Here is a 26432-nt window from a genome sequence, read left to right on the forward strand (position 1 = left end):
AAAAAAACCCAAAAAAACAGCCCCAAAAATAAATAGTTTCATGTAGCTTTATTTCACAAAATTTCCTCTCCCCAAAAGGACATGGAGGTAATGTTCATTTCATCTATATCAATGAAGCATAGCAAATTAGAAGTCAAAGTGTTTCCTAATTGAAGATTCTACCTGTGGCCTAAAGGGGATGGCAGAAGAGCTCCAGCAACTCTTGCAGAGGCAGACTCAGGTGTCATAGCCACAGTCACAGCTTTTTTTCTCTGCCATCTGCTGAGGGTTTGCTGCCCCGACAACACAGCTAGCAGAAGATAGTATGCACTTGTGCCTCAGCTACTCTACTGTAAAGTGCCATGTTTCAGCATAAATTGCTGATAAAGATGAACTAGAGCTAAGCTACCAGACCTTACAGCGGAATGAATGAAGTACAGGCACATGTTCACTTCTGCTGACATAGCTATGAGTGAAGAATCAGATAAGCTGACTCCCTATGCCATTCCAGCAGCAGCCACATCAGCTCCCTAGAAGTCCAGCTGTGCTGCTGCTTGCCTGGTAATTATCAGTTGTAAAGGTTATGAACCCAAATTAGAGCTTCTGTCATATAGTCCATAATGGATTTCCATGTGTAAGTTATTGCAAGTGAAGCCTCTACAGCCAAGCATAGAATAAAAACAGAACACTGTCGAAAAGCTCTTTTTCATTTGAAAAGGAGAAACAAAGAGCAATTATATAGAATAGAAATCTGCAACTTTGACTGAAACACAGTGATCTCAGAGTACCTCTTGGCCACAGGGACCAACTGGGACAGGAAAGCCCATCATCAAATCACTTACATGGAAGGCAATTCTAAACAGACACTGGGAACAGAACTATCCCAGCACTGTGTACTCCCATCAAAGCCTCTTTCAAGTAAGGTGAGCAGTGCTTGCACCCTCTAGAAAGCAATGCCATCTTCTCATGGGAGAATGCTGACTTCTCGGTGGAAGATGTTACATGTGCAGGGAGAAGAGTTGTGCTGAAATGTCTAGTTAATATCTGCTTAACGTGAGTAGTCAAGCACTTGTGGAGAAGCACTGCAGGAGTGAGTTTGGTGATGTTTGGTTTTGGTTTTTTTAAATTAAATCATGCAACACATGGAAGGTAGGGGCAAATCATTTTTCCAGGCATCCACCGCATTGCCGGCAATGAGATGTGCCACAACAGCAAGTGTTAACTTTATGCAGCTGTTACCTATAGGTCAATGGCATTTAAAATAGAAAAATCTTTCTTACACAGTGTTATGAATAAAATTGCACTTGATTTTGTTAAAAACTCCTATCACTGTAACTTTTCCAAATATTTCCTTTCTGGCATCTTAATTTTCTTCATTAACAGGAGCTTCTCTCTAAAAACCACTCATTCATGTTGGACACATGACATACAACAGCAGTAAGCCATTATCTACCAGAAGATGGGTCTGTTGTTTCTTCAGTGCTTATTTCTATCTGTCCCCACCCTCCCCCCAAAAAAGGAACAGGCAGTTTACCTCTAAGTGTCAATTTTAACATTGAAATATAAACTCCTCAAGCAGACATTAGGAATTTTAGTTTCACAGATTAAATATCTGAAAAGTTACAGAAGGTGCTGGAATAGTACACATTTAAATTGCTTAAAAATCCAAACTTGCAGCAACTTTGTAAATTCAAATTTCCAAAAGGTTTATAATGTCCTTGTGAGCTTCTTCCACGGCAAGACGCCCTCATGACAACAAAGCATCAAATGTCCAAGGCTGAGATAAGAAACCAATCAGCAGGATGCACTTGCTCCACCAAGCAACTTTAGAAGAGGCGTCTTCACTTCCAATAGCAAAAAGCTACTCCTTCATTCCATTTTGGACCTTTCAAAGTGTGTAATCATTCTCTCCTGGAAAATAAAATAGCCAATGTTGTCATTTCCCCCAATAGGTTTGCATTATTCAGAAATAAGGTGGTATGCTTTGCACATTCACAACAAATGCATACTTGTATGCATTTTAAGTCAGGAGTCCAACTTACACAGCAGATATACTTCTTTTAGAATGCACATTTAGAATACACATTTGTATTCTAAGAAGTTGTATCATGGCTGTCCCCACTATTGTTCCCCCCCTCGTAGTACTTTACTGCTGCACTGGCAAGATCAGAGTCCAGTTCTAATAAGCCAAACCCTTAACAGCTGACTCATGACTCCTTTGGTATGTCAGAAGACTAATTTGAACTGAAGATTTGTTTACTGACCTCATCTGAATCCAGAAGAGCTGGAAGAGCACTGCAAGGGAGGAAAAAAAAAAAGGAATCGTTAAGAGAATTAGAGCACCTACTGAGAGTATATTATTGACAACCATTTTCAGCCTTACGTTTCACCTTAAGCATTTTAGGGCACAGGAGAGCAATAATGAAGATAGACCTTTTAATTAAACAGATGGAAATTAGAGAAAGACACACAAAAGAGGAAGAGCCCAAGCAGTATCCTCAATGACTTTCACAGTTTTAAAATTCTTTTTTTCTAAGCTTCTCATTACCAACTGAACAATTTCCAAGTTGCCATGAAATAAGCTGCATCATTCATATGGGAACACTGCTGAACTACACTGAAGACATTTACAATATGGGACTGTATTGTAAAAACACATCCCAGAAATCAAACAAGTTACACTGGTACCACAGCCTTTTCAGCTACAATAGACCTTCCATCTATCTATTGGGATCTCATCTCTTCACAACTGTGATCAACATACTTTCAAGAACAGAAAACCCTGCAGCAGACTACCTCAAAGTGCCCTTTCCTAACTTATACCGGTCTAGTCCTTGTTTTCTTAAGGAATCCTACCATTCTTCAAAAAAATAAGTACTAGAATGGGAAAAAACAAATCCAATTGAGAAAATGCACTTTTTCATCCTCTTGAAGCTTCACCTGACTTCTTGTCTTTAACTTCAAGCAGAGTTTTGTACTTAAATACAGAGCCTCTGCCAAAATTACCTGTTCAGATTTGTGAACATAATTAATCTGTGAACTTCCATTTTGCTATGAAAAATTAAGTCACAGACACTGACATTTTTAGGACGTAAAAGTTATTAAAAGCAGAATAAATATGTACTGCCTACATAGCTGACTATATTGCCAGAAGCATAAAAATGACAGACATTCCAAATAAAGTTGAGAACTAAATGACATTATTCAGTGGTTTACATTCAGCAAGATACTCAAAGGACTTTTCAGAGCACTAAACAGAGGAAGAAGGTTTGTTTGTTCTTTGTTTTCTGGATTTATTTATTTAGTTTTAACTTCAGTGAAGTGCAACCAAATCAGTCTGTGGTTTCACAGTCCGAAACAGTGTTCCTTAAGTCAGCATGCATTCAAGTGGCGTGAACTGTAAGTCTGACAGACTGCATAAAGCCAAGTGGAAGCATGCTAAGAAGTCAGAGGCCAATTCCAGGCTGAACTCAGTATCTGCTCATGTAAGTACAGCATACAAGTCATAAGGCATTCTAATGTATTTGTGTTCCTGTGTGCAAGGAACCTGCTTTTATTGTGATTATAAAAATACTCACACATCTGTCACCGATGAAGGAACATTCTCCTCTACCCACTTTAGGTCATCCTCCTGCTACAAGTACAGAAATTAAATGGAAAACAAAAGTCAGTTTTCCAAAAATGCTGTCACATGCAAGCCTTTTTCTTCTCAGCCTACTTGACAAAAACCAATGTATTTATAATGTCAGTTAAAAAACAAACAAACAAACAAAAACAAAAAACCCACTTTCAACTTGATTTCTGGATTACAGAAAACACATTCCAAGAAGAAAAGAAAAGAAAAAAAAAAAAACACCTATAACTTACTGTCAACTCTGTAATAGTCTAATGGTGACTAGGAAAAGCAGCCCCTCAGGACATTTTGGTTATTTACATAATCTAGTTTCGTCTCCCACAAAAGAACATTATCTTTAGAAGATGTTATAGATGAAAAATTACTATAAAAAGCACAAGCTAGATTTTGCAAAGGTAAGTTAAACTGTACTGTCAGGATTTCTCATTTCTATCTGGTGAACACTCTCTAATTCACAACACAAACACACTTGTTTTGAAGAACTGACCCTTTCTGATCCCCCCGTCCCCAAAATAGAAGAGTTTGATTTTCACATTATCCTCAGATATGTAGCATACAGTTGCAACCAACCTTTGAGAAAAATAATGTTAACAACAAAATTATTACTGTTATTATCACGAATTACTACAGGTTCTTTCCACTTTTAAATTTATGCATGAATTCCATGAAAAGATTCTGACACATATTTTCTACCTCCTAGCTGAATGTGAAACCACCTCTGCTTATAAGCCATATGGAAAAAATGCAGATATATTAAAAATGTTCCACCCAAACTATTGAGGTAGCTACATAATAATATAACACATCACCCCATTTGAGTCATGACTCACAAATCTCAAAATTGGAAGGGCAATTAATTTATTTAAAATATGGCTCAGCCTCCCTCTCAGCCTGACAAACTTGTTAAAATAATGTATTATTCATTATCAGAATATAGTATTATACAGTTCTGTCTATACTGGATTGTGCATTTGTAAAGAACAGGCTGAATTCTAAAGCTTCCATTGCACTTACAAGAAATTAGATGAAAAACCTGTATTTACTTTCTTTTCTGAAGTACTGTAAACATATGATACTTTGACTCACTCCCACTCTGAAGCAAACCAGGACACTCACATTTATAGGCTGAACACTTAGCATATGTCAGCTACTACTGGGGGGCAACCAAACAAGAGAGATGGATCTATATCCTTCAAGGTAGGGAGGGCATACTCACAGCTTTGTTTGCTTTTACATTCCCATTTGGCTCTTGCTTTGTACTTCTCATTTTCATTCCCTCTGAAGACAAAAGAGGGAAAAAAGATTGCGATAACTGAACTACAATTGTTCATAGACTGTAAGTGAAAGCATTGAGTATTCATTCAGAATATTTCATCAAATCTGAAGAGACAGAGTGAGACAGACAAGTTATTCATTAAGACGATGCTTTCCCTTTGAAAAACTTGTATTTTTCTTGACAGGTGGAGTACCTAGTTTCTCCTGAATTTTACAATTTTACCTAGGAAATACCAATTTCTAGTCCTTTTCTTTAAGCCAGACATAAGTAGCATAGAACTCAAAGACACAGTTGCCCAGACAGGCTGTGGAATCTCCATCCTTGTACTCAAAAGCCATCTAGACATGGTCCTGGGCAACCTGTTCTAGGTGACCCTGCTTGAGCAGGGGGTTTGGACAGGATGACCACCAGAAGTCCCTTCCAGCCTCAACCATTCTGAGACATACGCAACTCCCAAAATTTATTTTACCTACTGACTGCTGACCAACCACTTGGTTGACTTAAGAGCTGAGAGGCAACATGCATCTCCCAACCTGGCAGACAGCCAGGTATCGCTGATTTGGCAAATGCACCCAACCGATTACACACTCCTCCTCAGCTCCTGAACAAGTGAAACAGCACTGATATATTCCAGCAGAATTGATCTGTGGACAGACAGTAGTAGCGGGTATGTCACCCTATCTTTTACACAACTTATAAACAATAGTGTTACAAGGACAATAGACATAGTAGGAAGATGGGAGGCAGGGAAGAGAAAGGGTTTTATAGTAGGAGGGGAGTGAGTGGAGAGAAAGATGCAACCTAGTGTTATAAAGCAGGACTCTTTTATTCATATGTAATTTCATTAATATGTAAACATATTCATCCATATGTTTACACTGGACATTCCTGTACTAGGTCCTAATATGGAAAATGAAGAAGATTGCAGAGTTCAGAGAACAAATAATAAATGAAAATCCTTAAACTGGATTTTAAGAGAGAACTGTAAACTAAACTACTGCCTAGCAACAATATGCAAGAGATCCTCAGATATCCATCATCGTCATGACTGGATCCAAACCAAACAATTTATTTAATAAAACAAAGTCCAGTGGACATGGTAAAGCAACCACAACAGTAGCAGTGTGTTCAGTGTCACCTGAAAACCCCAGAATTAAACAGGCAATGAAAACACTAAACATAAAATCAATGTTTCCTCTACAACTGCATAAATCAATGGCAACAGGGAAGTATCAACTCTGCTTTTACAGCAGTAGTGAACTTTTTGTCAGAGAACAAGAGACCTCCCTCCACAGAAGTGTCTCTTCAACACTGAAATTAGGTGGGAAAAAAGTTTTTCTCTTACCAAAGCTTTCCTTTAACATTGGCTCTTTCTGCTCATCATCATCCTCCTCTTCAGACAGTGGTGAGAAAGCAAACCTTTAAGAGGGAAAGAATGAAAGCTATCTTAGAATAGTATCTCTTGCCACCCAAGAGATTCATTACTCCGACATTCACATGACTTGATTATTCTGTGTAGTTCATTGTTTTTAAGACCTATGCTAAACTACATAATCAAAAGTTCACATCACTTCTTTTTAAATAAATTCACCACCAGGAACAGATTGAATTTTATCTATGTGACTTCCTACACTTACTTTTCCTCAAGCCCCTACTCACTCTGCTTAGTATCCTTATGGATCAGTATACAGCAACTAAAAATCACCCACCAGTACTTGTTTGGATAGACAAGCATTCCCAAAAAACAGTATTTTTAGAAAGAGGTAAGAAAAGCTGAACCTTTGGTTGTTAGCAGATGGTCTCCACAGAATCATGATGACAAAAAGGATCATTGAAAACAATAAACGCCAGATGGCATCATCCACCCATAGCTCCTGCCAGTCCTGTCAAGGAAAACAGCAGCACAAATAGAAAAAGTTGTGAAGAAAGAGACTCCATGTCCTCAGCTCTTTCCAAGGGTGAACTATAGGCATCTGACAAAGAGGCTCGCTTCCCACAACAGTGAGAATTTTAGCGTGTGGTGTATTACTCTAGACACAATCCACAGAAAAATCTGTTCCAGAATGCCCAATCTCACTTCTTACACTGCCAAATGTAAACTTATCAAGAGGCAGCAATCGCAGAAAGCATTCAATATAAACTCACCGACTGACAGTCCACCAGCCTGAACTTCATGGTGGTCCAGATGATAAATACGATAGATGCTGCAAGATTAAAACAAACAAGCTGCTTATTACTACAAAATATGCTAATCTAAATATATTACTAACAGGACTGTGTTTCCCAAACAAAGGGCAAAGACCTAAATAGTGAATTCTTGGAATTCAATTTACTAGTTTTGGAAAACAAGAGATTGATTTATTGCATTGACCTTATAGGATAGTTTAGGCACAGACCAGCATATTTTGTTCTTGGTTCTTCAGAGACACAAGGCATAAATCAAGTATGAAGTATTTAGCCAAACTCCTCATCCCTATATTACTTCCACCTAGTCTCCAAACCATGGTTTCCATTATCAGTTGACAAATAAAGCCTGCCTTGAAGTATGTGAACCATCTGATCTGCCTGAATGCCTAAGCATTCAGATCTTGACCCATAAGAGTTCAAATGCTCAAACTATGCTCTCACCATAGTTTTAGATGAGACTTCCCTCCACTAAGGTGTTCTATGATGACTAAGAACCAGATGCTGCAAGGAATTTAATCAGAGCTGTTGATTAAAAGGAATGTGCTTTTTTGTTTTTTTAAATAAAAAAGCACAGTGCTTAGAAGTTTTCTGCTCATTGTACGGACAGAATTTCCAAATAGATGAGGAGCTGAGCACCTGGAAGCACCAACAGATTTATTCTGGAAGTTCAGTTCATCACTACTACAAATGGAAAGAGAATTTAAATCTGTATTCTTCCAGAATAGAGGCCATTATGTTACAATACTAAGAATACTGTTCTTCCAAGTATCACTCTGGTCTTCAGACATCTTAAAAATCCCATAGTACACAGTGACACTGTGATTCTGGCAAAAAACTACCTCTGTGAAGTTAACAGCATAGGATAATAATCTTTTGCCCCCAGCAGCTTTATGAAGGACAAAAGTGCTCCAGTAGAAGAGCTGCATAGAACTACTGATCTTATTAAGATCAGGACTAATAATCTACTGCCTCTAAAGTATCAACGTTAACACTTGGCATAGATCCACTATTAGAAATGGGTCAAGTGTTAGAAATACCAAGTACTTTGATTGCATTTACAGAAAGGTCACCAAACTCAAAAATCTGCTTTAGTGATCAAATCAAGCCATATACGGAAATGGCAAGTGTTCTTATTTGATTAACGTAGTTTTCTGCTTACCTGCTACTGCCAAGATGAGTGTGTTGGTGAAGTGCCGATACAAAGAGAGTTTCACAACATTCCTTCGAAGTTTTAGCAGTTTCATTGTTTGAGTTAAGCTGATGAATATGTATGGAAAGTCAAGGAAAGCTTCTGAAGGGACAAGCTGGTCACAGACTCAGGAGGACACAGATCTTATGATCAACAGCTCTCCCCCACACACACTTAGCCCTCTAAAAACGTAGACCAGACTCAGTAGAAGAAAAGTTCACCCTACAGAAAAGGTGCCAAAAAGCAGGATCCATCCCTTTCATATTATTTAGCCATCTAAACCTAGAACTCTTCTCACACAGACTGTATCCAAGTATCTATTTGGGACTATGGCCCATTCCTCCAGAAAAGTGTCAAATGTATTTCTGATAAATGGAAAAATCAAGTCTGAACTAGAAGCGAGTTAAAATCCAATTAGACAGTGCATACACGTGTCTTCACCCTTTTGCTTACAATTTTATTTCCATAGTGACAAATCAAGTGCTTAGGAGAGACACCATGGTAGGAGAGAAGTAGGGTTGTCATAGCTGAGCAAGCTATTGAAGTAGGGTAGTCAAGCTGGGCAACATTTTAAATAGAGTTTTGTGATTGACTTTCACTAAAAACACTTTATAGAGATTTTGCTGTACATGGCTTTGAGTTCAGCATTTGGCAGCAGTTGCTAAAGTTACACAAGATTATGGTTGTTTGGACGTAATATGTCAAGACACCAAAAAGTTAACACTGCCCCATTTTGTCACCTAACTACTTCAAGATGAGTTCAAATTTTACAGAAAGAATTTTAGGTTTGATGTTGCTAAGAAACCTTCTCCCCAAAAACATAAACTGAGTCTGTCCTCCAAAGGCTACTACTATGGTATTGTTACAGTGCTACACTAGAACAAATTAATTTCATGCTTCAACAATCAGAGACTGTTAACAGACAGACTTAATTAGTCTGTGTTCAGGAGCTGTCTAACACAGATATCTACTGGTTACCTACTTTTCCTTGCAGTGGCTGTAGCAGAAGCTTACCTGAACACTGAATTACAGAGGTTCTATTAACTTTACCGGAAGTAGAAAGAACATATACTTGAAGCTGATTTAAAAGAAAAGTTCAGCCAAAAAGACTCCCCAAAAAACAAATTTGAAAGAAAACACACCCCACCAAGTAAAATAGTGAAGGATATCCACCAGCACAGGGCAGTATCTAGGAAAGCCAGGGGAATAAAAGCCAAGGAGGCAAGATCATTCTGGGCCTGGAGACAAAGAGAGAGCCAATAAGAACAAACTGAAAAGGAAACAAGCTACAGAAGAAGTGAGGAGGGTCAGGCTATTTTGAGAAACAAATACTCCACCACAATGCTTCTGAGTTTTACTACGGAAGCAGAGGGTTTGAACCAAGACTTTAGCCCAATGCACAGAGGGGAACTGACAATACCACACTGTCAGTTCTCAGTTTTCCACCAGCAAGTAGGTTTCCAGATTAAGTCAATCTAGCACCGTTAAAAGGAGCCTCTGCTGAGGAGATTGCTGCGACGATGTGCTCTGGCCACTTCCATTACAGAAAACTAGCAATCAGCTTGTTAGAAATGTAGTAATTACACCTTTTACACTATCCATGGATGAACTGAATGCTCCACTGGCAACCATGAGTTTGAAAGTGGCAAAAATTACTTTTGTGTGTACATTGAAAACTATCAGTCCCAACTGAAACAAGCAAATCACCTTTTATTCCTTTTAAGTATAAAACAGAAATAATAAGCTGTGAATAAGCTTGTAACATTCTGCAGTTCATGAAAGGATATCCACAAAATAATACAGGCATCAATCATGGACAGGGCCAAGTTTGCTATCAGAGCCACAGTGTCATAGAAAAACTGAAAAAGTACCAAATATATGACATGTTAAATACCTTATCCCAAAATACCAAAACCAGAACAACAGAAATCTACATCCTGAGATGCACTTCTTAATGAAGCAAGTAGCAGCACCATTCACATGCACTTCCCCAGTTACAGCCTCCAAAATTGGAGGGGTAGTGGTTTGGGTTTTTTGTTTGTTTGTTTGTTTTTTAAGACTCATGGCCAGGTGACCCAAGCTGTACATTTGTGTCTGCAACTTGCCCTACCTAATCCAAAGTATTAGACACAAGGGTCCAGGCAGAACATAGTGTCTGAAACCTGACTAATCAGAAAACTATTAGAATTATTTCAAAATACACAGAATTACATCCTGATAAATAGAGAAGACACCAAACTTAAAATAATTGTCAATAATCCATATCCACAGTCTCAGAGTTTAACCACTTCGTTGTCTCTGTTCCTTTCTTTCAGCATAGCCCTGGGATTCTCCCTTAGCATATAAGTAAATAAAGGCAGTAGTATCTGTGGCATATGGGAAAATTCAAGCAGTTATTACTGACCCCTGTGACTCTAAGAACACCTTCCATGCCAGAAAATAATAGATAAAGGGCTCCAGCCATAACTACTTTGTGAAGAGTAACTCCAAGGCGAGGCCTGTAGGAAAACAAAGTGAAATTTAGATTAAGTGGGGGAAAAAAAAGCGAAGTCATGTCAACTTGAGTCTAACATAAGGCATGAAGCACGTGCATAAAAGGTCCTCGTGACAAGCCACTTCTATATCCAGGCATAATTTTATTATGGTGCTTGAACCTTACTATTCATTTTCTCTTATGGTATGACGTGACTAAAGGAAGAGATTGGTAACAGTCCTGTTTCCTAGTTAACCTGTTTAGCTTTTTATGAACATTTCAAGAAGTCTCAGCCCATCTCTTCTTCACCAGTTCCCCCACCACACCCACACTTGCTAGAAGCTTCCACTACCACACAGCGTGTTGTTTTACCATTGAATATGGCTGGGGACAGATAGATGAGCAACAGTCTTGGCAGCAGAAGCCTCCTAAAGCAGATCCTCTCCCCTATCAGTGATTCTTGACCTCCCCCATTTCTAGAAGCTCCTCCTTGGCCAGAAGGAAGGCATATAAAGCTCCTATTCCAGTCAGTGGAGTATCTCAATAGTGACTCAGAAACCTACCCAACAGTGATATACAGAAGGAGGTGGGAAGAAGAGTAATCACCATATGGAATTGTACGTCTCTGTTGAGTACTGAAGAAGTCTAGACCTTTACAGCACTTAACTAAAGCACCTACCTTTTAAGTAGCAAAGTACAGGGAGATGAATACTGCCCTAAGTTATTAAAAAACAACAGTGAAAAGCCTTTTAATAGAACACAACAAACCTGCAACAGAATTACTCACTTGACTATCCCATATCCCAGGCTGACTATGATGACCAGAGTTCGAGCCAATGAGCGCTTCACAGCAGAAAGCAGTTCTGCCAGTATTACTGCTCCTTGAACTACCAAAAGCAAAGAGGTGGAAGCTAGGTTATTAAAATATAATTTCTGTTTTATTAACTACTGCATGCAATTGCAGTATGAGAGCAGACAATTATTTTCATAAAGTAGGCTAGGAAAGTGTATAATCTTTTTATTACCTACATCTGGAGTAAGCTTTCAGAAAAGATAGGTCACAGCATAAAAAAAAGCTACTGAAAAATTTTACATCCATAGAAAGTGGAGAGTAAATGAACCATAAAATGTTTATCGAGATCGTCAGCCTGGATGATCTTCCAAAAAAGTCAACCAACAAAACCTTCTGTACCATGGGTGTGGCCAATTAACAAAGTCATAATGAAGTCTTACTTGCAGAGTTTCATTTGTGTGCATCCATCCGAAAAACTCAAAACCAGAGTCCCAAAGTTTTATGTGGAGAGAATCACTTCAGATGGATTATCAGGCTACGGGCTGAATATCAAGAGTCATCTGCAATGCTGTCATGTTCAACAAGGAGTTTCAAAGTCTCTTTCCAAGGCCAATACCAATTGTCAGAAATGAATTACAAGCTACACTTAGGAAGTCCTATTTTAAACTTCAAGCCAGCACTACAGTGAATACTCTCCAGAATCTAGCATTTTGCATCTCTAAGGCACTACACTCAAGAGTCTGAGAAAGCAACAGCATTTTAGCTGTAGAAGAGCACAGATCATCATTATTTGCAATATATAAAAAAATGCAGCCACTCTGGTTCCCTGTTCTTTGTTTTGAAACAATCCTCAAGTAATCATATACTTAATGGGCATCTCACCCCAATTTAGCATCAACCATTAGTGTTATGCCCCATCAATTAAACTGCAAGCTGCAATTGCTACCTACCAGATTCCCCTGTGTAGCGGATATTCTGGAACTCTGCATAGAAAACTGCTTTCTCGAGCATTCCCAGGAAGATAACAGCACCAATCCAGAACTGGATCCTCAGAAGATCCCGCCAGTAACAGGCTGACCACGCAAGCCATAGAACCCCGAAGAATACGTACACAATACACATCACCATGAAAAACTATTACACAAAAAGAAGCAAGAAATAGGAACCTTAGACCCAGAAAAATCATTTCCTTGTTTCCATTCCACAGCTGTAAGACAGCTCTATTTTCTCCTGGAGTATAGCAACTTTTGAAGTTTTTACATACAAAAGTGACTAGAAACAAGTCATTGCTTCATTTGTCTTCTCTGGATTCTTTTACAGTGACAGTCTAATTTCTCACTGCCAACAAAGGGAATCAGAGTAATTGAATTTCTGAGCAATTTCTCTCTTGAAGAGTGGTCTGCCAATTTATTCACAGACAGTTTTTCTAAGGAAGATATCAAGGGCTACTAGCTTTCAAAAACTCAGATAACAGCTCAGGCAAATCATCAAGTACTAGAAACTCTGCCCCTTCTCACATATTATTCTAACTTCATTGTACATTTACAGTACTCTGCAAATAAGCTTACAAGTCACCTTTGCACACCATTCCACAGAACAGAGATAAGCAACTGATGGTTGTAATCCCTCTGTTCAACTAATTTGACAACTTCTCTCAACAGTTAATTTCCAGCAAACTCAGTTTTTGACCAAGCTTTAGCTCAGCCAAAAATCTGGAACTGAAAAAGAAACCCAGATATTCATTTAAATATTATCATTTTGCAATTTTTTTTCAGTCCAGTGTTACTTGCTTTAGAAGAACTTTCAGGGTACGTCTCCTACAGCAAACAATAAGCTTGATAAAGAAAACTCAGCACTGAGTAGCACAGTGACAGCACCATACCAGAGCAAGTTAAGTTTTCAAAAAGGACACTGAGATTAAAAAGAATAATAAGAAGGAGAGAGTAAGACATTAAATGAATAGCAGGAAGTACTTAGCCAAAGTATAGGACAGTAATAATCAAGCAGTCTCCTCTTGCAGAAGGTAGATTTTTTTTTAAACCAAGCAAGCATTGAAGTTAGCTGCATTGAAGCTTTCACAAACTGAAAACACCTTCCTTAAGAGAACAGCTTACTGATCCTTACAGATTTGCACATCTGACTAATCCATGCAGTTAAAATGGTAAGGACCTAGGCACATTAGTTCACATTCAGATGCTCCCTTACAGAAGCATTTAGACAGAAACCTTTTTCTGGACCTGCCACATAGGGGTATTAACACTAGTGAATTACATGTCAACAGAGCTGCTGGAGGCTTTTTACTTCTGTCAGGCACTCCTATTACAGGCCACTCTTGCCAATACAGTCAGGCTAAAGACTTACTTGTTATTGATCCCCAGCTAAAGTCTGTCTACACAACAAATATTTAAGTTCTTTTATTTTCTTAGCCTCCTGGACAGAGGCAACTAGCAACCAAGTCAACTACTCCTTTGAATAAAAAGGGGATTAGCTCTTTGTAGTTCAGTTATGCTTTCACTGTTAGGCAGTATTAAGGACCTCCTCGTGGGTGTAAGACAGCTGCTGGAGGAAGGAAGATTAAGCTGTAAAAGAACAAAGCAAGCAGTGACAAATGAAAGGGTAGCTGTAAACAAAAGCATAGAATAGCAAATTTTCTAAGATCTGAGCTAAGGAGAAAAACAGTGTCAGTAAAACTGCTCAGTTTAGAGCTAATGATACTGATAACTTCTAGAACTACAAATTGACAGGCATCAAGTCAAACAATCCAGAGAAGGACATTAGTGGCACATGCAAATGTCTGCAATCTATGTCTGTTTTCCCTACCCTGTATTTAGTACCAAAAAAACCCCACCCCCAAACAAAAAAAACACCAAACCAAAAAACACCCTCTGCTGAATTATTTTTTTCTGACACAATGGCTTTGTGTTTCCTAAAGTATTAAAGGAGAGTATTTAACTGAGATTCAAATCAAATTACAACTTTATAGGTCAAAGAAAAGCTGTTTTACTTACAATCATCAGAGGATAGTCTGCAAGTGAGAGATACTCATATGGCCCCTTCAGTTCTACTGTCACTGTCAAAAGACAATCCAATAACCAAATTGAACAAGAACCAAAAGGAGGAAGCCAGGATAAAGTACTTAACTGATTCTTACTCAAGCATAAAGAAATTCCAAATCTGCACATAGCTTTTAAATCTAACTTGCACTTTAATCAAAGAAAGTTAAGACTCATAACACACTCAGCTAAAAGCACGCAATTACACGTTCCATTACTAAGTAACTCATGGCAGTACTTAAAGTAATTTGTGCTGGACATTCATGTGTAACAGGAAAGTTCAAAAACACATATAAGTTAACTTTTTAAGGGGATTTTCAAACTTCTCTTAAGTTTGGCTAGGTTATCAATGCACTGTTAGATATACTATAATATAATTTCAAGGTTGACAATTATGATCTTTGTATTCTACATGATTTGAGCTTAGTAATATAAATCACTGTGTTGGTCTGGACCTTTCTGAAACACAACACCAAGCCTCAAAATTGAACTGCTTGGGATTCTTCTTTACTTCCATCATTAAACTGACAGACCAACAGCTTTAGGACCTTCAAGACATTAACGATCACCTATTTTCGCATTATAAGAAAGGGTTGTAGTAGGTAATACTTACATCTATGTGAAGTGAAAGATAGTGTCTTATGAAAATGAACCATACAGTATATATTAAAAGTACCTTAGAGTACACTTAGACTGTTATACATAAAAAATGGCACTATGTTTTTAGCTTACTGTATAAACAGCTATCTTACTTGTAAAGGGCTTATTTTGATACGAGGAAGGTGTTGTTTTCTCCATTTTTTTAAGTGTGGTAGTAGAATCCTTTGCAGTTGTAATTCCAATTTGCACAATAAATATATACGGCCCATCTCGCCAAGTTTTGATAACAGCATTCATTGCCTGAAAACAAAATGGCTACATGTAGACAGTGCATAGTCAAGAAGACACGAAAAAGACAGTAGACTCACCATACATGGGTCATATCTTCCATGTAAAAATAAAGTTCATCTATTCCAAGGGCTAAAACTTGTTAATAAATATTTGATACATAAATTTTAAATCTATATTAGACACAATACTTCAAATTTAGTTGTTTGAACCCAGAAGAATCCTCAAAGACCTGGGAGGTGATCAGGGCTTATTTGCAAATTTAATACCAGCTTACTGCAACTCATCTCAAAGGTACTGCAAAAGCTACAAAGAATTCAGCAAAGCATCCTATTCCTTGTTTTCGGTCTAGAAACATTAGGACCATCAGAGATACTTTTCTCCTCCTGAAATCAATTTTTTGGCAACAGCACAGCTAAATATAACTCAGCTCCCTGGTGAAGGCTGAATTTTATAGTGTAAGATAGAAGAGGTAGCTGAGAAGTAAAAAATTTCCATAGTAGTAATTTCCTGTGGAAACTACTGCCGCCCCTGCAACAGCTCTTATACCTATAAGACTCAAACCTTGCCAATGAAGTAACAGAGGAAGCTTGCTCCGATAAATATTTGCACCATAAAACAAATCAGAGATTTCTTTGAGTTCCAGAATACAAAACTGTTAATTCCACAACTGAAGAAGTTCTAGCCATCTCAGAAATGGCAATATTTACCAAGAGCTTTAAGGTTAAAACTAAGACTATCTACATGTACGCCACTCACATGACCAATGCAGAACTATCACAAAGACTTTTTTATAATGGCCTCTCCAAGAGAATTTCAGTATTAAGAGCATGCATTTCTTTTAAGAAAACTCCTGACTACAAGACCTAAAGCCAACAGAATTTTATGTATCAAAACCAAAGAGTTTATGCTGATGTTGACTGAAATTAAAAGACTTAGTTAAAAACACAGTAAACTTAAAAGAAAATAGATATATTTTTATACACCAATTTTGCCTTTAAAATATCTCCATCCCTTGCTGCATTGATTCCTTATTTCACAATCGCACACACAGCTATTTATGTTTTAGCTTTAAGGTAAATGGCCCTAGAAGTACACAGGGAATTAAATACATTTTATTTGTTGGCATCCAAGACATTCAATTTGAAGTTATTTTGACAATCATTCCTGGTTAAGACTTGAACATAATATATATTAAAAATACTAACAGGTTTGAAAATCAAAAGTAATCACTCAACTTGTTGGGTATAATGTTTTAAAAGACTGACTAGTTAAAGACGAAATCAAATGTAATCTCTAAGTAGTAGTCACCACTTAGATCATATCAATGATTACTATCAATGATCACGATTACTATGGAAAAAGATTTATTTTTTCGGTTTGAATGGTATGAGTTCTATATTTCCATATAGAAGCAGCAGTTACTCTATTTCTGTTACTCTGTTTTTCCACACAGTGCTACCTAGTTTCAAGCTTAAAAAAAAAATGCAGGTGTCAAAAAAGAGAATTGCACCATCCCTGTAAATGCTACCAGTAATGTCTTATTAAAAAAATATAAATAATTAAAAAAACCACCAAATTAAGACTGCTGGATTCCAAGCCATGTTTAAATTCAATATACATACAGTTTTATCTGCCACCATGGTGTGATTTCCTCCACTGCCCTTCTTATCTTTTAAGCCCTTAAAGAAAAACAGAAAAATGGATAAATCAAGCCAAAACTCTCTCTTCCATGCCTACACTCACTCATTAGAAGGAAAAAAAGTTTACCTCTTGTTTCTCAGGTGAGAGAGGCTCTGGATGAACAAATTCTTTATAGAAGATCTGCAAGACAAGAAAGGTACACCATTTATAGGCACTTTATATTAACGTGACATTGCCAGAACAGCTTCCAGTAAACTTGATTATGAGGAAGCATTCTCTGAACAGCTGTATTAGAGAGCTTTCATTTTTCTAAATCAAACAACTGTCCATTTGTGGAGGGAGTCTTGAATACTTAGATTAGTATTTTGTCATTTGAGTTGCTCCCCCCCCGAAAACAGGTGTCTACTTTTAGAACTGGACCCACAGACATAACACTAGTGAAGTTAATTTTATTTTCCAAATATGAATCTGTTGGCTATCTCCATTAGTAGACAAAGTCTACACAGACAGAAACAGGATTTGGAGATTTCTGCCTTAGTCCATGCAAAAAAGGTCCCTAGATGAGTGGGTGCCTATTAGAGATCCAGATTTTGCCAACTCTCCCGAACTATGGTGACTTGAAATCTAGTGAAACTGCTATACCACAAGAAACAAAGCTGAACAAAAGGAGAAATTTCTGTGAAACTTCCGAAATTAATATCTGAGAAGAATATCTTTTGTTAAAATTTGAGTAGATTTTTCAAAGGAATTGGAGGAAAAGTCACTTAAAGACTTTTAAAACCCCAGTTCCACCAACCTGAACATTCAGTTAAGATGCCCAAGTTCACATTACACAGCTAAACCCACAAGATCTCTTCTATAAAACCAAGTAGAAGTGGAACTGACATTTCTTATATTAAACATAAAAAGCAGGCAGCATACAGATAATTTTAAAAAAAATCTTTCAAGCCATCTTTGCATATCAAAGGAATTAGAGACATGCAAACAGATTATTAAAAATCCTTTTCAAGTCACCTTTAGGCATGTCTTTTTTCTTAAAAAAATAAACAACAAACAAAGAACCCACAACACTAGGTTCAATAGTTACGATATTTCCCAGTATTTTCTACCCACAATCCTTTGTCTAAATTGGAAATGGCTAAATACAGACGCAACACTGCACAATTTGCCTTGAATTCTTAAGTATATCATTGAAGAAAGACAGTGTGTTATACTGATATTGTCATTAGTATGATTGCACAGCTTCGCCTGGTGATATACATCTGGTGTAGACCCTATGTTTGCACGTTACTTCCCTGTGCTGTTTTTGTTCATTTTTAACCTGCTATCAGTGCTTAAGTAACCCATTTCTCAACACACTTTCATTTCCACTATTATAAATTAACATTATCTGAGCAAAAAAATGCCAGTCCTTTATCGACGCAAATTTAGTGGGAGCTTCAACTCTGCTGCCAGAGATTCACACTTCTACTGAACTAGCAGTAGCCTTCTGTAAGTGAAACAAATTCAGAATACAGAACTACAAACAAAAAGAAGCACTGAACTTTACAGTGGTGTCCCCCCCCGCCATGGTGGGCCAGATGTTGAATAGCAAGCCAGAAGTAAAGCAAAATTAAGAAATCATCATTGCAGTTTGGTTGTCATAAACAGATAAAACCAAGAACCTCCCAACCTACAGTGATACTTACATAGGATGCTAACACATCTAACAGGAACTACCACCTTCTCATCATATTGATGAGAGAACAGAGCAAACTGTGAATTTTCTATCTGTACCTGAGGCCTGAAGAGCTCAGAGCAATTTGGAAAGAGGAGAGATGCAGTGGCATAGTATCCTGACCAACCCGGATGCTCTTCAGATGTAGCCCCAAAATAGTACTCTGCCTGTTCATCCTGCCAAACATAGAACAGAACTTAGGTTAGCATCCAATATAGCAAATCGTTTATCTCAATAGGCAGCTGCAAGACCTGGAGAGCACCATAACTTCCCTCTGCATGCACTCTTGAACAGAATTTAATAAGCCATCAAGACCACACAAGACTATTCTTCCTCAAAAAAAAAGAAAAAAAAAAGAAAAAAGGCAAAAAAAACCCATTCAGGCTTTGAGTAAGAACTAATACCTAACAAAAAAAAAAAAAATCCCAGTATTCCTGCAGTGGAGGCACAGCAGCCAACATAAACTTCAGTCTGCACAAACTCTACATTATTATCTTAAAGACCTCAGTACTGTGTTAGGTCAGTAGTTACAACTGTCATAATTAATATTGTAAGTAAACATGGAAAAGGTGTTACACAGTATAAAGCACAGTTGTGTTCTACCACAGTTGATAAAAACACTATACATTTTTGTCCTGGTTTTGGCTGGGATAGAGTTAATTTTCTTCCTAGTAGCTCTATCCCAGATGAAACCAGGACAATTTTGGATAAATCGCTAATACTTGCAATGTGCATCCATAAAGAACAGAATTTAGACTAAACATGAAATATTCAATTTTCTTCTATTTGCTGTCATTAAGCATTGTTGTAAATAACGTTTTCATCTACCCTAAACTCACACACTTCAGTTTAGAGCCAATGCACTTATTTAAGCTTCTGGGCTTAGAATTCTGACAAACACTCCCACCTTACCCAAAAACCAGAAAAGTCAGTAATTCCAGCAAGCTGTGGATCAATTCCATTCCATTCTCAACGATACAGAAATTTATCTTCCAATGGAGGAGTGTGTCTTTTAGGCCCCAAGAGCAATGGGAGTGCAAATGAGACATCTCCAATCCCCTCATCCCCAGATCTGCTTACCCCTAAAAATCATAACCTGTGTTTTTCCACACAACTCTTACCCCAAAGTTGAAGACTTCATTGTAGCAGTCAGAATATCTTAAGTACCAAGTAACATTGTAACTTTGGGAGGGATCACAAGCTTTTTCATCCCCTTCAACTAAAAAAAAAAAAAAAAAAAAAAAAAAAAAAAAGTAAGAACATGAGAACATGTAAGACACCCTCTACTCGCCATGCTTTTCCTCCCATTCTGTGCCAAACTACCATAATTATTTTTATTTTAAACATGAAACTGAAAGCAAAACAATAGAAAAACATCTTCCTCAGGTAATCCATACTGTTCAGTGAAAGAAAGAAGTATATGGAAAACAATTCCATTATAATGTTACACAATCCTATTAAAGAGCTGAAGATCATTTGGAAACCTTTTGTTCCCAATACAATCAGGGATATTTCAGCAACTGCAAATACAAAACAAGAGAACAGCAGTGACTCCCAGTGATTACAATACACAAAAGGATTTCCCTTTCCAAGATGTGGGACACACAGCAGGTAGAGAGAGCTAGGAACACATTAATACTAAGAGCAAATTGCACAGATAGTTTAAATATACGAATACCATCACCAAGAAAATAAATAAAAAGGTAAGACTTTGCAAGTCAAAGGCCACCCCTCCACTCCCAAAAGACAAACAAGCCATCTATACATTAGCTCACTCTGTCAAAGCTGCAATGCTACTTAAAACAGCAGTAAGACAACTCTCCACTTTGATTTATTAGAGAAGGACATGCATGAAAAGTGAAACACAAGACTTCCCCCTCCCCCTCACTCGGGAAAGATTGTGTGAGTTTTGTGTTTCAAATCTCATTTTGAAACTAAAGTCTGATGAAGAGAATTTGACATTAAGAAGGTAAGCTTCACCCATAAACAAAATGAGCAGTTACTATTCAGGGTCTTGGAAGAGTCGTTTAGATTATTATATTTGGGTTTTCCCAGTCAACAGATGGCCAAACTCTTCTGAGTTGACAGCATGTTTCTAGTGGCTAAGAAGTCCCCACACCTTCACAGGCAACATTCATCTCAGACTAGACACCCACAAATTTGTTACATGTACAGAGCTTTTAATGAATGTTTTCATATTGACCACTGCAGGTAAAAAAAAGCAATTAGAAAAAAGACCCTGCCATGGACTCTTAACCAACTAATCCCACTTTAAACCACATGACTACTAAAGCAAGTATATGTAGAGCTAAAAACTCAACAACTGAGTCTCTAATACCAAAGATTAAAAAAAAAAAAAATTGGAATGCAATCACTGAAAATAAGTTTCATTGATGCCTTCCGGTAAGCATGAAAACAAGGCATACATTCTCCACATAGCCCTAAATGTTGTAGAGGGCACAACAAAGAAACCAAGAGGCAACACAAGCACTGCAGTGACATGGGTAGATGGCAAATTCTTAGAAGACAAAGGCTCTTCTGATAAAATTGATCAAATGAGGAACCTCTCAAAAAAGTGCTACTAAAAATAGGCATTCAAAAATACCTTTTAAATACCTTTTTACCTATTAAAAACAAATAAGATTATTGAAACTTTATGTTTAGCAGTAACACCAACTAAAGGTAAAACAGGCCATGACTAGAACAATCTGCCAATATCTGCAAACATCAAAATTACAGAAACCTTGAAAAGGAAGTACTCTAAAAGACAGAAAAGGCATTCATGGCATTTATTGAATTCAGCAACATGGAAATCTAAGTTCCTTAGCCTTCAAACAAAACTAGCAACATTCAACTAAAATGCAGTCTTTGCACTCATTTACAGAGAGCAGGATTTCTACAGAGAGCATGATCCTAGACAGGAAACCAGATGCCTTCTAGAATAGCACTTAAGAAAAGTAGTAGACAAAAATAAATTCATTATTGACAATACTAAACACCAGTAGCAGTCTTCCCAGTCAGAAGCAGAAAGCATCAGATACACCACACACCGATACACAAAACACCGATACACCACACACACACAAAAAAAAAAAAAATCAAGAAGGGGAAAGAAAAAGGAAAAGGTGGAGGAGGAGATGCGGGTGCTCATCAAGAACATGAACAACTCACAAACAACCATGTTTGGCAAGAAGGGTCACATTGTCCATACAAACACCACAGAGCAGACAGAAGAGGCAACAGACAGCAAACAAGAGAAACCAGTTTCCACACAGACACGGGCAGAAAAGAATATGTAAAGTTGAAGCTTCCCAGTATCAGATGCAGTTTAAGTATCATCTAGGCTGAGAAATTAAAATTAAGCTCCTAGCCTTTGTTCCTTCCTCTTTCAGTGATTCATCATCTAAATTCATGTAAATCTCTTAATCAGACTGGTATGTAAAACAGGTGTCTTCACTAAAGAATTTTAAGGCTTAATGCCTGTTTAAAGGCTGACAGCACAGTGTAGTTGAAGTCCATATCAGGAGCTAGGAGATCGAATTCTTACTGCCAGATCTGCCACAAACCTGTCTTGTAACAAAAAAAATTTATTTTCAGTTCCCTCTGTCTCTTGGTTATCATGATTAGACTTACCACACACTTCACTGTGGGGACCCACACCTTAGATGCCACATTAGTACAAGTACACTATTTCTATTAAACCTTAGACAAGAAAGCCTAACACCTACCAAAGCTCCAAATGCCCTTTCAGATACTCCCTTCCTTTTCCTCAAGCATCAGATTTCTACATTTTGATCCTGCAGCAGCACACTTGGCATTGGTTTTGCTGCAAGCCTTGAAACTCAGCATTTGAGCTACACTTAACAAGTGGGAAAACATTAACCCTGTGTGCTAATTTTGGCTGCGATAGAGTTAATTTTCTTCATAGTAGCTAGTATGGGGCTATGTTTTGGATTTGTGCTAGAAACAATGTTGATAACACAGGGATGTTTTCATTTCTGCTGAGCAGTGCTTACAGAGTCAAGGCCTCTTCTGCTTCTCACACCACCCCACCAGCGAGTAGGCTGGGGGTGCACAAGAAGCTGGGAGGGGACACAGCCGGGACAGCTGGCCCCAGCTGACCAAAGGGATATCCCATACCATATGACATCATGCTCAGCATATAAAGCTGGGGGAAGAAGAAGGGGGGGACGTTCAGAGTGATGGCATTTGTCTTCCCAAGCAACCATTACATGTGATGGAGCCCTGCTTTCCTGGAGATGGCTGAGCACCTGCCTGCCCATGGGAAGTAGCGAATTAATTCCTCGTTTTGCTTTGCTTGCGTGCATGGCTTTTGCTTTACTTATTAAATTGTCTTTATCTCCAGCCACAAGTTTTCTCAATTTTACTCTTCTGATTCTCTCCCCCATCCCACTGCAGGGGGAGTGAGTGAGCAGTTGTGTGGGGCTTAGTTGCCAGCTGGGGTTAAACCACAACACCCTGACATGATGGACCTTCATTAATAACCACTTTAATACTAGCCTCCTATTTCAGATTCATGTGAGATTAAGGGAGGCACCTTAACAAACTCCCTTTGAAACACTGTCCCAAGAAGGGCAGGTATCTGAAATTAAACCTGAAAATCAGTAAGTACTACACATAAGAGAGCACAGCAATATGCAATTTCATCAAGAAGCATCAGCTAATCTTCATGATACCTTAATTTTCACAGTTAAAAGAGAGCACAATCACTGTGGCAACTAAGTCTTGAAGGGACAAAGGAACAGATCTCACTAACTGTCTCTAAACTGACTTTTATTTCATCATTTGACACAAGTGCAGAAAGGCATTCACAGGCATTGTAACTGTGTAACTACCTAACTAGCAGCTGGAGATCAAACAGCCTCCCCCCACCCCATGGTAAGAACTGGTGCAAACAACCCCTGAAAGTGCTCAAAGTGCATGGGAAAGATTTCAAGCCTTTCTAAGTCAGCTAGTCACTTCCACAAGTCACCTACATCATCTAGCTGCCATCTAAATGCTGTCCTCATGTTCACAGATAAGAGGGTATTTTATAGAAACTCTCCTTCGGGCAGTAACCTACATAACCCATAGCTCTGGCCAGATCAGCAAAGAGCAGTAAACAGAAAGAACAAACAGAAAAGGAAGGCTGCAAACATCTTTGCTCTGTAGCGCACTCACATACTGTGATCAGGAGGAGAAAACAGCTCTCAAGAGAGCTCTGCCATAGCGTGCAACAATATTCCCTTACCACTCCCAGAAGCACCCAACTAAAAAGCAACAGGGCCTCAAAAAGCACTGCCTCCTGCACACTGGCATCAGTCACCCCGCAACACAAATAGCCCCTGTCCCAGTTGGCACCAGATCTCCAAGCTGGAGGAATTTAGCATAACTTAGATAGGGAAAGCACACCTCACAGTAGAGCTCAGTATATCCCACGCCTGACTACCCACTATCGGAAGTGAAGTGGTGCTCCCATTGCCCATCTTCCGCTTTCCACAGAAGGCCTGAACAGAACCATTCATTTCTGCTACAGCCTAAACAGATCACAGTTGGGAAGCTTCAAGGCTGTTAACACACCCAACCATATCAGAGCTATGGCTTTCATCCAGTGCTAGGAGATTAGCTGTCACTGCAACCAGTGCAGTTAAACACTTCCCAGTGTTTTGAGTCCCAAATGTTAAAGTAGGGGGGCGTGTCAAACAGCAGAGAGAGCAGGTTAATCCCTTGTAACGACTTACATCTCAGGAAAATGGTGGTGTTGCTGAAGAGAATCTTCCCAAAGTTAAACTTCTTCCCCTGCAAAGGCACAAAAAAGGAAGAGATATTAGATATTACTTAATGTCACTGAGCTTAAGTAAACATCACCTTCCACTCAGTTTTAAGTCAATACAGCAATGAAAGTGAATGCCAAATCAGGAGCCAGCCTTACTGGATTTTCCAGTCATGCTTCACTATCCCTTCAACCTACTCTTAAAGATGGCTTGAGAGGCCTGGGACTTTTTGTTCTGCAAAACTGAAACAATTTCATCATCGTTTGTTGAAATGATTAGCATTTTAAAAAATTTTTGTTCTAAGAATCGACAGGAGTGTTCACTGTGATCCTTTAATTTTGTTCCCGACGCTCAAGAGCCTCACAGAAAACGTACATTACTCCCTTCCACAGCCTGGCAAAGGCAGGTTTAATGTGAGGCAAAATAGCTTTTCTCCACACAACTGCAAAAACACACGGTATAACAGAAGTGCTGGAAATCCCTTCACCTTCCCAGAGGCCCCCATCTCTCTCGGTTCAGAGTTTCAGGGGCCCAGCTTTCCCGACGCCAAGCCGCAGCGCAGCCCAGTGGGAGCCGCCAGCCCAGCCCGCACGGGGGGCGCGGGGCGTCCTCTCCCCGCACAAGCCACACCGAGGCCGGGCCCCCGCCGGGGAGGCGGCCTCCCTCCCCACAGACCTCACAGGGGCCACGTTCCCCCCGCTACCCATCGAGACTATTTCCCGCGGATGCCTTCTCTCTCTCCTGTGGCCACCACCGATCCGTCAAAGGGGTCTCAAGCCTGGCAGAGGGCCCCGGCAGCGGGGCAGGAGGCGCGTCGCGGCCCCGCACCAGCCCCGGGTGCGGTCAGGCCCCACACAGGGGCGGCCTAGGCGGGGACGCCCCCGGCCGGACTCCAGAACAGCGGGCGGGACAGGCCGCAGTCCTCCCGCGGACCCCCGCGGCGTTCCCCCCCGCCAAGGAAGACGAGCAGAGCAACAGCGGCCTCCCGCCACGCACTCGTACGCTCCGACTGCCGCCACAGCCAGCTGGCCCGGCGGCTGCGGGGCCGAGAGCCCACAGAGCGGCGCCCCGGCCGCCCTCCCCACACTCACCATGAGCACTGGGAGCCGCCATTTGGAACGCTGCCCGGCGCCCGCCGCGCCCGCCAGCAGCAGCACCGCCAGCAGCCGCCGCAGGACGGCCTCAGGCCGCCACCACCCCCCGGAACGCGGCGCCGCCGCCATCCCGCCGCACGGAGGCCGCTGCCGCGCTGGCCGCGCCTCTTCCGCTCCTCGCGAGGGGACGCGGCTGTCGTGGGCCGGCGGGAGCGCCGCGGAGGGCGGAGCCGCTCCGCGGCTGGGCCCGGGCTGTCACCGCCCCTGGGTGCCGATCGCCGGCCCGGCCGCGCTCGGGGCCCGCCGGCTACCCTGGTGACCGGGCGCCACGCCGGGGCCTCCGGCACCTGCCGCGAGCGAGGCGCGGCCGTTACGGGAGAAGTGTCCCCGCTCCCCCGGCTGCCGCCCCTCCCTCTGGGAAGCCCCCCGGGCCCTGCCGCCACCGCCGCCGGTGGGCGGTCACCCCTTCTCCCCGCCGGCGGCCGCTCGGGGCAGCCCTGCCATGGAGGCGGTCACGCCGGGGGAAGTCAGGTAATGCTGTCCGGTAGCGGTTCCTTGGCCGGCCTTCTCCTCGCTCCCGGTGTTGCCGGGGTGGCTCCACAGCTTTCCACGGGGAGCGGCGGGGTACGGGTCCGGCCCCAGCAAGGGCCCAGAGCCGGCCGGGGGTGGCGGTGCTCTCCCCGCCGCCCCTGCCAGGCAAAACCTTCCTGCGTACCTGGCCGCGGGGCGCA

At 40.2% G+C, this 26432-nt stretch overlaps 3 protein-coding genes across 6 annotated transcripts in view; 2 read left to right on the forward strand and 1 right to left on the reverse strand.

Annotated features, from left to right (window-relative positions):
* Positions 1 to 26432, forward strand: part of CAPN3 (calpain 3) — a 233842-nt gene that overhangs the window by 147545 nt on the left and 59865 nt on the right. The gene's annotated exons all lie outside the window — the stretch shown is intronic.
* TMEM87A (transmembrane protein 87A) lies at positions 35 to 25882 on the reverse strand. Of its 3 annotated transcripts, none has more exons than XM_075502795.1 (20): positions 25699 to 25881; positions 24575 to 24632; positions 19955 to 20052; positions 18893 to 19009; positions 17243 to 17296; positions 17098 to 17154; positions 15337 to 15484; positions 14540 to 14601; positions 12482 to 12665; positions 11526 to 11625; positions 10670 to 10763; positions 9431 to 9503; positions 8236 to 8340; positions 7035 to 7093; positions 6669 to 6772; positions 6235 to 6308; positions 4830 to 4891; positions 3558 to 3613; positions 2244 to 2274; positions 35 to 1890 (listed from the first exon to the last, which is right to left on the reverse strand). In XM_075502795.1, exons 1-20 carry the CDS (start codon positions 25828 to 25830, stop codon positions 1849 to 1851), a joined length of 1710 nt encoding a protein of 569 aa, XP_075358910.1. In that variant the 5' UTR covers positions 25831 to 25881; the 3' UTR covers positions 35 to 1848. The 3 variants fall into 3 exon arrangements, with proteins under 3 accessions (XP_075358910.1, XP_075358908.1, XP_075358911.1); XM_075502793.1 differs by lacking the exon at positions 9431 to 9503 and adding an exon at positions 10049 to 10124; XM_075502796.1 differs by lacking the exons at positions 2244 to 2274; positions 9431 to 9503 and adding an exon at positions 10049 to 10124 and having other exon boundaries at positions 25699 to 25882.
* Positions 25838 to 26432, forward strand: part of GANC (glucosidase alpha, neutral C) — a 30014-nt gene continuing 29419 nt past the window's right edge. For both annotated transcript variants that reach the window (XM_075502778.1, XM_075502779.1), the window contains exon 1: positions 25838 to 26232. In XM_075502778.1, the coding sequence (XP_075358893.1) occupies positions 26204 to 26232 (29 nt within the window). In that variant the 5' untranslated portion in view covers positions 25838 to 26203. The remainder of the gene's footprint in view (positions 26233 to 26432) is intronic.

This window comes from Mycteria americana, chromosome 5, assembly GCF_035582795.1.
Source record: "Mycteria americana isolate JAX WOST 10 ecotype Jacksonville Zoo and Gardens chromosome 5, USCA_MyAme_1.0, whole genome shotgun sequence".
NCBI classification, from domain to species: domain Eukaryota; kingdom Metazoa; phylum Chordata; class Aves; order Ciconiiformes; family Ciconiidae; genus Mycteria; species Mycteria americana.

Excerpts from the sequence above, each read along its gene's own strand:
- TMEM87A (XM_075502793.1), bottom strand. The coding sequence starts at position 25,830 with ATGGCGGCGGCGCCGCGTTCCGGGGGGTGGTGGCGGCCTGAGGCCGTC. Across the intron at positions 19,010-19,954 it reads ATGAAGTCTTCAACTTTGGG|GATGAACAGGCAGAGTACTA; the intron begins GTAAGAGTTGTG and ends TATGTTTGGCAG. Across the intron at positions 14,602-15,336 it reads TCAAAATAAGCCCTTTACAA|TGACAGTAGAACTGAAGGGG; the intron begins GTAAGATAGCTG and ends GTCTTTTGACAG.